We start from the raw sequence: 10,733 nt of genomic DNA on the forward strand, positions 1-10,733 counted from the left end.
AAGGTACATTCAGCAACTTAATTCTGTTTCATTATGTCTTGTGCTTATATTTTTGGTAGAACTATATAGTTTCTGAGATATACTTCAATAGATTCTTGAAACAATTCAGTAGAACAAGAGCAGGTTTTATCCTCCTCCTCAAGAGGACAATAAGGCCTACCTTATTTGCCAAGGTCACATATAATTAACAATACAATGGCTCTTCTCCTAGTAGTTCCTGCTCTGTTCATATTTGAAAGTCAATGGGATTGTGGGGGAAGGAGTGGTTCCCTTAAAATTTCTGAAATAAAGTTCTGTGTGATGTTACTAGTGATATCTAATATGTGAAGTATGAAATATTTACCAGTAGAATATTTGATGATGATATAAAGGAAAGATATTTTTATGAAGGTTAGTATCAACTAATATTTTTTCTATAAAACAGGAAAAAAATGCCTAGAAGACACCAAAACCTTAAACTTCTATGCCCGTTTCTGTATCTATGGTGGCCCAGGGGACCTCTTGAGAGGCTGGTTCCTGCTTCACTTCGTCTTTGCTCCATTGTGTCTAGAGCTCAGTAGAATTGTGAAGAAATGACTCTACTCCCAATCACACCAGGAGCTTCCCTTCAGAAAACTGAGTTTGAGTGGATTTTCCCAGGGAACAGAGAAAAACTAAATGGGGATTCTGTTTCCGTAAGGCAAGATGGAGGCTTAAATAACAACACCAACAACAAAACTCTCTCCCTTCACATTCTCAAATGTCAAACAGATCTTCTGGCAAATGATGGCATGGAAATGATTGAAGGACTAGTTCCTTCCTGCTGTAACTAATTTCTGGAGTGTAAAATGGATTAGAAAGGACTGCATTGCAGTCCCATCTCTAAAAACAAAACTGAAGCCCAAAGGCCTCAGAAGGCTGGACCTAGAAACTTTGGGAGCCACAGCTGTAGAGGGCAAGGTACTCTGGCCTTCTGTTAGGCACCAGCATACATGCAAGACTAACATGCAACCGGACATCAGAATTATGAGTTTTCTCTGTGGTTCCATTATTTTGCTTTATAACTCTAAATTACAAAGTTATGCCTATTTCTTAAATATTTACTAGCTACCATATAAAGATATTTTGTGATTATCTTAAAATAAGTTTTCAAGGGGCACCTGAGTGGCCAGTGGGTTTAGAGTCTGCCTTCAGCTCAGGTCATAATCTCAGGGTTATGACCTGAGGAAGCAAGTCTCCTTCTCCTTCTGCCACTATCCCTCCCACCACGTGTGCTCTCTCTCATTCTCTTTCTCTCACTCAAATAACTAAAATCTTTTTAAAAAATTAAAAATAATAAATTAAATAAGAGAAATATAATTATAGTAACATGAATTACCTGAAGATTTGCCTTTGACTGGAAGAATTCTGGGTTTAGGTTTCATTTTAATTTCGTCTTTTTCAACTTCCTGGTCTTTATTTTGAGATTCAGATAAGGGAGTTCCAGCCATATCTCCACAGCCTTCAGGGGCCATTTCCTCAACATTTTTGGTGGAGAATACTGCCTCATCTTCCATTATGTCACTGTTTGATTTCCTGGTTTTCAAAAATGACAGTTTTGGAGAATTCTTTTCTTCATCATCTGATAAATGGAAATCATTCATCTTTTTCTTATCCAAATTTTCATCTACTGAGGTGTCAGAAAAATCACCTAAGGAAACTGAAAAATGGAAGAGAAAAAATGTTTTCTATAGCCTTTTTAAAGCTGTGAAGGTCATATTAATCAAAAAGATTATCTTAAAGACTAGAAATGAATTTACAACAATGAATGGACAAGTATCTGCAGCTCTAACACACAGCTAACTTAGGCAGTTGTTATCGGTATTTTTGGAAAAAAAAAATTCAATTTCATTAATTTATTCAAAACATACTTAGTGAGTGTGAACTGTGTGCCAAGCTTGCTCTGAGAAGTTATTCAAAGGTTCCTCAAAATAAAGATGACTTGGGTTATTTAAATTAGGTTTTGGACTGTAGAGCTTTTATTTGCAAATGACTTCATTATATAAAATCAAAAACACTGGTAAGTGGAAGATTTTACTAGTTAATTAAATTATTACTAGCTAATTAAATTATTTTCCATAAAAACTTTGGTACTACAATTTCATCCATACTGAGTATTAGATTTTACTGTGAGAAGAGTATTAAAGAATGCCAATTTAACTATACAGCAATGCTTTAACTACTGTTCTGATGATTTTCACAGAGAACATTAAAAATTATTCACTTAATATTAAAGTATAAAGTGCTGAATTTCAAGTTTAGAATTCTGTGTGCTTACATCTGAAACCTAAATGTTAATATTTTTACAGTATCGAAAGAGACAAAATTAAGTCATACCAGCACTGATATACTAGGTTTTCAAAACTAAACCCCTATTACAGCCAAAAGAAGATCTGATTTACAAAAAGCATTATAAAAGTGATTATGAGGGGCGCCTGGGTGGCTCAGTGGGTTAAAGCCTCTGCCTTCGGCTCAGGTCATGATCGCAGGGTCCTGAGATCGAGCCCCGCATCGGGCTCTCTGCTCAGCGGGGAGCCCGCTTCCTCCTCTCTCTCTGCCTGCCTCTCTGCCTACTTGTGCTCTCTGTCTGTCAAATAAATAAATAAAATCTTAAAAAAAAAAGAAGTGATTATGACATGCACTAAAGTTTAGTTCTCTGGGCTCTAATTTTGAATTCGCTGTAGAGTCTAACATGGTTGACACTGTTGTGTCCAACATGGTTTATAGCAGACAGGCATACTTTTACTTCAAACCTGCTATCAGTTAATTTATATTTTCAGTATTCACCATTCAGAAATAAAGATAATCATACAACTTCTTGAGCTTCCGAGTGGCTTTTTACTCACTAAAAAGTTGGAAATTTAGAACCAATTATTTAGAACCAGTTATTTTGACATAAGTGATTATTTTTGAAGGGATGAGCTAAACACAACTAAGGAAACAAAAAGAGGAAAAGTGGTTCACTTTTCCACATTGACACATACCAATTTCATCGCTCTCAAAGTCATCTGAGTATTCAGAACTCCTTTGCCTGGCCGAGCGAGCTGTAATTGCTTTTATTAGCTCATCCTGAAACGAGGTAATTAAAATCAATTTCCATCCAAACATAGAGGTCTCATATTTAGAATTAATTCTTTAAACAAACAACGCTTGATTAATAACTGCTTCAAACTTGGGTTTCACTCATGTAACAAATATTCAATGAAAGCCTACCTTATGCCATGCACCCAGGCCCTCAGACTCAATGTGTAACATCACAGACAAGCCCCTTCTCCTTATGGAACTTACAGTTCAACAGGAGGAGACAGGCAACAGCAAATAAATTAGTTACAGGGTGTAATTAAGGCAGGAGAGTAATAAACAAGATAGGACTCAATTTAGACAAGATTTATTACAAACTGGCATTTTGGAAAAAACTGGTACTTTTTAAGATCTTTTGTTTTAGCACACTGCAGTAATAAATGTAATTAATACCGCAAACTTAGAGGCTGAGTTCAAAACTGTAGTAACTGGATGGAAAAAACTGAAATGTTATTATAACAGAAAAAAACTACATGCAAATTTCAAGTTTCTATATAACTTAACTTTTAAAAAAGTTGATTTAAACTTTTAACTTAGTAAGAACCTAGTAGTGAAGCTAGTTATATAGTCTGTAAGCCACACAGAAGAGTTGGTAGGTAACACTTGAGCCCAAACAGGACCACCTGATAAAACATCCAAAGGAATGTAAGATATACTCCTGTGTTACACAGGGCCCTTTGTAGAATCATTTCAAATCCAACATTGCTAATACAATGTTTACCTTTAAAATCACTCAAAATAAAAACGTTTGAAATACTTACCTGGAAAGAAGTCCTTTTGGTGACTTTTGGACTCTTTGTATAAGCCAAAATTGTGCTAAAAACTTCATCGGACATAGTGTTTTTTTATTTTTACTCTACCTTTATAAAACAGCTAATAAATAATAGGAATAATTCAAACTCTGATGATATCTGAAATAAAAAACAAATCAGACTTGTTTGCATATTTGAGAATTTCTATTACTACTCCTTAGTGCTAAAAAAAAAAGAGCAAACAAAAAATATTAAGCATCTCATAACACTGTGCTACATATTCACTTAAATATTTAGCGTTCTTATAAAGAAATATAAAATTTTCACAAGTTTATTATCAAAAAAAGGAAAAGTCAAATTGAAGTTATCCTGAAAGAATTAGCAATTATTTTAAGGATGAGCAAATAAACGACTGTAACAGCTTAGTATGGTAAAATGTTGCCAGTTAAAATACAACACCTTATTTTTCACTTCTGTTCCATACAGAAAATATAATAGTGCCCATGAAACAGCCATACCTTGTTTTAAAGGCGATTGGCAGCATTTTTAAAAGATACAGCTAGAAGGACAACCAAAACAAACAAGCAAGCAAACAAGCAAAAGCTTGCGTACAGCTCTAGTGAAAGACAAAGATCATAATGCTACACTTCAACAGCGATATATATATATGTGTGTATATATATACACACACACATATACATATCTTTTTTTTTCCCCCCCAATCGCTCCTCCCTCTCGCAACAGTGCTCACAGGGCTAGATAAAACAAAACGAAGTTTCCAAGATAGGCAGTATTAAAATCACTGCACGAATGGGCCCTTGAACTTTTCCAGTGCTCGGAGCCGAGGCCTGGGCTTGGGCTACCCAGCCGTCCGCCGCAGCGCGCCACCAGGGACCGCGCCGGGCCGGCCGAGTGGCGCTGGGTCCCAGCCGGCTCCGCACTGCACCGCGCCGCCTCCCCGCCCAGCTCCCAGCACTCGCCAGGCCCGAGCACACCGAGCGCCATCCACGTCCCGTTCCTCCAACACCCTCCAAGACCCGCGTTCTGCCCCACCCCAGCCGATCCTACGGAGGGCTCCCGCCTCCCACTGAGCTCCTGGCCTTGGGCCGGAGCCTCCCGCCCTGACCTGGGCCTGCCGGCTCTCGGGGACCGCACCGGACTGAGCACCTGACTGAGCAAAGGGGAGGGACTAAAAAGCGGAGATGGGAGACGGTTGCTAGGAAACCGCGTCTCCGGAAGGAAGTGACTTCCCAACCGCCAGGTCTCTCGGGTCCAACGCCGCTCTTCCGCCTGAAGCGCTGCGGAAGGAACGGCTGAAGGAAATGACGTCACCCCTTTGGGTCCCTGGAAAAGGGTGCACTGTCCACCGCAGCGCTACAGCTGTTGCCTAGGAGACAGGCCCCTCCGGCTCCCACCCGGAACCAGGAGCCTTGTGTTTTCTCGTGGAGTGAGATCCTTACCTCCACCTGCTGCTCGAGCCAAAGCACATTTACCGTTTTGCCAGAGTTGGGATATGTAGTTCTGTGAATCGGAATAGTGCACTGACAGAATAGCTACATAGTGACATTTGCGGGCTGAGGAGAGGAACTGCTCTGTTGAATCCCGATACTCCTTCCCTATACCCGTGTGATGTCAGGCAAATTATGCTCCAGTTTCCTTTTCTGGGAAAAATATAATGATGATGATAGCCACTTTAGAGGGTTGCTGTGAGTACCCAATGGAATAACGCAGGTGGGATACCTGCAAGGGCGCCTAGGATTGCATTCAGTCAATATTAGATACACTTTTTATGCAACTCAGTCACAAAGCACCTGGAAAGAAATCATCTCTTGTGGACACAGGCGCAAACCCATTCCAAGTATTTCTTTAAAGCTTCCCCTTTTGTATGGGAAGTGGATAATCTGGTTAAAATCAAACCAGTCAATAAACAAAATGGTCTAATACTGGAGCACCACATGCTGCTAAAGGAACCCAGATCAAGATCACTTAATTAGCATAGGGAATCCTTCAATAAACAAAAGACAAACACTTCTTTAAAGACTTCAAAATAACATGGATTTTGTACTATTTTTAATTTAAAAGATATTTAATCCAAGCTAAATTGTCCAAATAAATATATTGACCAGTAATTAAAGTTGTACCTGATATTTTTCCCATATCTCTAAAATTTATTAATTTTTCACTCATTCAACAATTATTTATAAACAAATCCCATTGAGATATATGGTTTAATAAACAAATGTATTGAAAACTAAATGTGCACAAAAAATATGAAATTTAGTTAAAAATTATGCTTTTAGCAACATTTACAACATTTACAATTCAACTTTTTCAAAATTGTGTTTGGTTCATGTTCTACTTGTTTGGAAAATGAAGTTTGATCAACATTTGCTTAATTTTGGAATTTTCAAACATTTTTGAGTGAGATTTCTCATTCTTACCAGTTACTGTTAACTTTCTAATTCATATAAATTATTAATAAATAAGTATGATGGGGTGCCTAGGTGCCTCAGTGGGTTAAACCTCTGCCTTCTGCTCAGGTCATGATCTCAGGGTCCTGGGATGGAGCCCCGCATCAGGCTCTCTGCTCAGCAGGAAGACTGTTTCCCCCCTCTCTCTTCCTGATCTCTGCCTACTTGTGATCTCTCTCTCTCTCTCTCTCTTTCTCTGTCAAATAAATAAGTAAATAAAATCTTTAAAAAAAAAAAAAAAACAAGTATGATTCCATTGTGGTACCTGAGCCCACAGTGAGAAGACAGGATCTACATCATCCTAATATGCGAAGTCCTAATTTGTTCATGTTGAATATTTATATCCACCCAAAAAAACTGTTCATTTTTAATCCACCTGCCTAATATGTAGTTTTCATTTACATGTGATTTAAGAAAATAAAAGTCACACAAAATATTAATGAAAAAGCCTTTAAAATACTCTTTTCCATAGAACCCACTGGATTTTTAATTTCAACTTAATACAAAATAATTAATAAACAATATCCAACTATGACTTACAAAGCTATAGTAAACAAAAGCAGTTAACCTGACCTCAATCTTATTTCTACACAAAATCTAAAGCACAGTATTTTCCTACTGTTATCCTAAGCAGTAGAATATTATGTACTTTATCAATATTTTCAGGTAGCTTCAGTATAATATGTTAAAAATGACATTATATAATACCTGAATTAATACTATGATTTTATCTAACACATAATTTGCAATAAATGCATAATTGTTGCGTGAACTCATGCATAAACAAATAGCATTTTAAATGAAAAATAATTTTTGAAACATCCCCAAAGGCCACATATACTCAATTAAAAAAAAAAAGGCACTACAACACACACAATTTCAGTAGCTTATATAACATCTTCTCTTTATTTTGTTTTTCTTTTTTCAAGTATATATTTGATCTCAGAAATATTTGCTTAGCAAGTATTTTTTGAGTTTATGCCCTTTTCATTTCTCAACCTTGCCTTCACTCATTCATTCATTCATTTAGTACATCCATATCAATAACATTCTAGGTCAGATCCGGAGAGTTCAAATGTAAACCGGAGTAGGTCTCTGCCTAGAGATCTTATAGACCAGAGACAGCTGGAAGGTTGGGTAAGCATACAGTGATTATGCATTGTGCTAATTTCTCTGTAGAAGTACAAAGAGAGAAGGTCTCAAGAGAGAGCATAGAATTCTTCCTGAAGACACTACTAAGTTTTCACAGAGAAACTAAGTGTGAGTTGATTAATGAGTTTAGGAAGTAAGAGAGATCAGAAGTATATTTTAAGCAGAGGAAATGGTCTATGAATGTGAAGTCTATCTCATTGCAGATATAAGAATTTGAACAAAATGATAGTGTGTTGCCTTTCAGGTCACAAGGTGAATGAGAAGATCTATTTCCAATCATAAGGCAACTGAGGAATGACTTCTTCAAAAGTTCCCTGCCCTCCGCTCAGCAAGCAAATTATTTATTGTCTTGTGACTGACAAGCGCAAGTTAGAGACGAAGGATGTACTCACAGCCAGTCCTGGGTGAATAAATAAAGCACATGTCTAGCATTTTGAGAAGTGCACTACAAAAAAGCAAATCTTCACTGATGTCAAATGATAAGGACTATATATACATTAAACACTGAATGCTCATGCTGGAAGAGAATGAGAGTAAACAACCAAGATGCAAGTGCATTACTCAATGCCAGTGCTGACTTCCGGGGTGAGAACTTCTAGAAGGAAAGTGTTGGAATCTTGAGGAAGCCAGTGATAAACAACTACACTGATTAAAAGTGTTTATCAGCTTCCAATTAATGAAGGAAACCAGCCACTGTTAGTCTATTATATCAGCATGTCTAATGTACCATCTTGAGACTCAGGTAGTTTTGAAAAAATATTATTCAACTTGATAACCAGGTAGTTATTTTCGTCTGTGAAATGTTGGACAAGATTGGTTTGTTATATTGACTTTATGATGCTACTGAAGTTTTAAGAAATCTTCAGTTTTATTAATGTTTTCATACAGACAATGAAATTATTCTTACTTTGGAAGTTGAGCTAGTGTGTTCTTTCTTTCCTGATCTATTAGCCCACACTGTGTAAATGGTTTTACATGTCATTTCTTCCAAGTGTAGCGCCCTCTTTCATCTATCTTTTTGGAGTTGCTCAGTACCTTCCTGCTTTGTGCACCTTCACCTTAAGACAAATCTGATTTGGGGATAGAAAAAGACAAACTATTACTGTTTTTGCACAAAAAATGCTTGAGTTTCTGAGGAATTAAGATACAGTGTTGAGGAAAGTCCAGGCATTGGTCAGTCAGAGTTTCCTTGTAAAAGATCACCCCTTTCAGGATGTTCAAAGAAAGAGAGGCCAGAATCCAGCTGTAGGTAGTGTGAATAAAACAAATTTTTCAACACTATGGAGAAAATATAATTTTGCTTTAGCATTTCACTTCTGTGAGAATATAGATTTTCCTAATCTGGGAAGTCTTCCAGGTCAAAAGAAATCCGTGGCATGCATTAGTAACCTACTTCCAAAAGATGGCAGCAAAGGATTTAGCATCCTGGAATATAACAAGAACATGATCATTAATATTTTGGGGATGTTTTATTATGCTTAGAGTGATTAAAAATTACACTGAAAAATAAGCTACTTTTAAAATAATTTTATAAAGATTTTTGAATGATCAACCTTTTCCTTACATTAGAATGTTAGGAATTTAGTTTAATGTGACAAGAAAATATTTTTTTTTATAAATATTTTTAAAAGACCTGCATAACTGCTCATACTCCAAGCTATACTCTACTCTCCTGAACTCAGCCGTGGTCATTGTTAAGAGTTAGCATTCTTTTACATACTATTTTTCCTATTCACATTTAAATGTCCAGGTTACACATAACCTGGTCTTTTCACTTGAGTATCTTTTCATGTTAATTAAATTTTAATTGTGCATTACTCTATGGTTATACAATTATGGATATTCTAAAATTATTATTGAACTCTCTTTAGATTATTTCCAGCTTTTATGAGAGCTGGAATTGTTGGGTCAAAGTATAAATACATTAGCTGGCTTTATATTCATTTCCAAAATGCCTTCCACAAAGGTTTTTACAACATATGCATAAGAACATAACATAAGAATAGTGTTCACCTAAATTTATTCATGACTTAGATACCTTATTGCTCCCTTATAAGATGCAATTGTGTAGACTAAACTTTTCTTATCATTTTATTGTATAATTCCTGGGTTAATTGTCTCTTTTTAAAAAATGTCATATATTGGCACCAAATAAAAAAACTACACATCAAGTAAAAACATGAATATAAAATATTTCCTTCAGTTTTTTAAAGGAAACATTAATGGTTAAAGAAAAAAGGAATTATTTTAAAATCTAACAGAAAAATATTCTTCTGGAGGTAAAAATAAAACATTTCAAATCTCCTAATTCCATAACTATTACTCCTAACATTAGGAAGGCACTATTTAATAAAGTGTTCTTAAGGAGATCCATCAGGTCACAGAACTGAAAAATAACATAAATTAAAACTCTTCATGTTTAAAACAGGCAATGATGAATGCTGAAGCATTACTAAATAGTTTACCTAACTTCAAAGACACTACATTTGCCCAATCAAGGATTCAATTTTAGGCATTTTATATACATATACTGTAGCCAAACTTAGAATAAACATTCGTAAAAAGTTTCTATTATGCAAGCTTCTTAACCTTAAAATGAACTTTTGTGATTCCTGAGTAAATATATAAGGTGATGCTTTTATTCCTTGACTTGGATTCAGATGTCAGCCTTTCATTTTAAACAGCATGTCCGTACAACCCATAGCCAGCTGATTTTTTTTTCTATTATGGAGGAAAAAAAGAGGAATGTATTCTATAAAAATCCGATGCAGGCTTCTTCTTTTTTTTTCCCCCTGCATTACATATTATAATGTTTCTTTTCCTTCTATAATGAAAGCCCACGAAATTTTCCCTTTAAGATAGCCAATACTATCTGTTAGATAAGATAAAATTTTCCCTATTTGCTGCCAGTGAATCTATTTTTTTCCCCTGTTTTTTTATTATGTTGGTTTTATTTTACATTTTGAAATGTTATATGTCAGGGGTTGGTAAAGTGATGTCTAAAAGGTTACAGATCGTACAGATTTTGTTTTTCTTCTTCTTCTTTCACTTTTTTTTTTTTTTTTTTTTTTGGAGAGGGCTAAGATTGCAAAACCTAAATCTTTTGGAAGTTTGGACTTACCTTTTTAAAAAGGAAATCTCACTGTTTTAGATGGAATGAAGTAATGAGACCTGATTTTGCATCTGGTTTATGAATATCAGTTTCGAAGTTTATATTTGAGTATGTTTTAGATTCTTTTCTTTTAGACAAAGCAATTTA

General features: G+C 35.7%; 1 protein-coding gene across 1 annotated transcript in view; it reads right to left on the minus strand.

Moving 5' to 3' along the window:
- Window positions 1–5,128, minus strand: part of MAP9 (microtubule associated protein 9) — a 35,908-nt gene extending 30,780 nt beyond the window's left edge. Inside the window, exons 1-4 of the mRNA XM_059173748.1 lie at window positions 4,978–5,128; window positions 3,861–4,010; window positions 3,003–3,087; window positions 1,358–1,678 (exon numbers count right to left, since the gene is read on the minus strand). Coding sequence (XP_059029731.1) covers window positions 1,358–1,678; window positions 3,003–3,087; window positions 3,861–3,935 — 481 coding nt within the window. The 5' untranslated portion in view covers window positions 3,936–4,010; window positions 4,978–5,128. The remainder of the gene's footprint in view (window positions 1–1,357; window positions 1,679–3,002; window positions 3,088–3,860; window positions 4,011–4,977) is intronic.
- Window positions 5,129–10,733: the final 5,605 nt, after the last annotated feature.

This window comes from Mustela lutreola, chromosome 1 (assembly GCF_030435805.1).
Source record: "Mustela lutreola isolate mMusLut2 chromosome 1, mMusLut2.pri, whole genome shotgun sequence".
NCBI classification, from domain to species: domain Eukaryota; kingdom Metazoa; phylum Chordata; class Mammalia; order Carnivora; family Mustelidae; genus Mustela; species Mustela lutreola.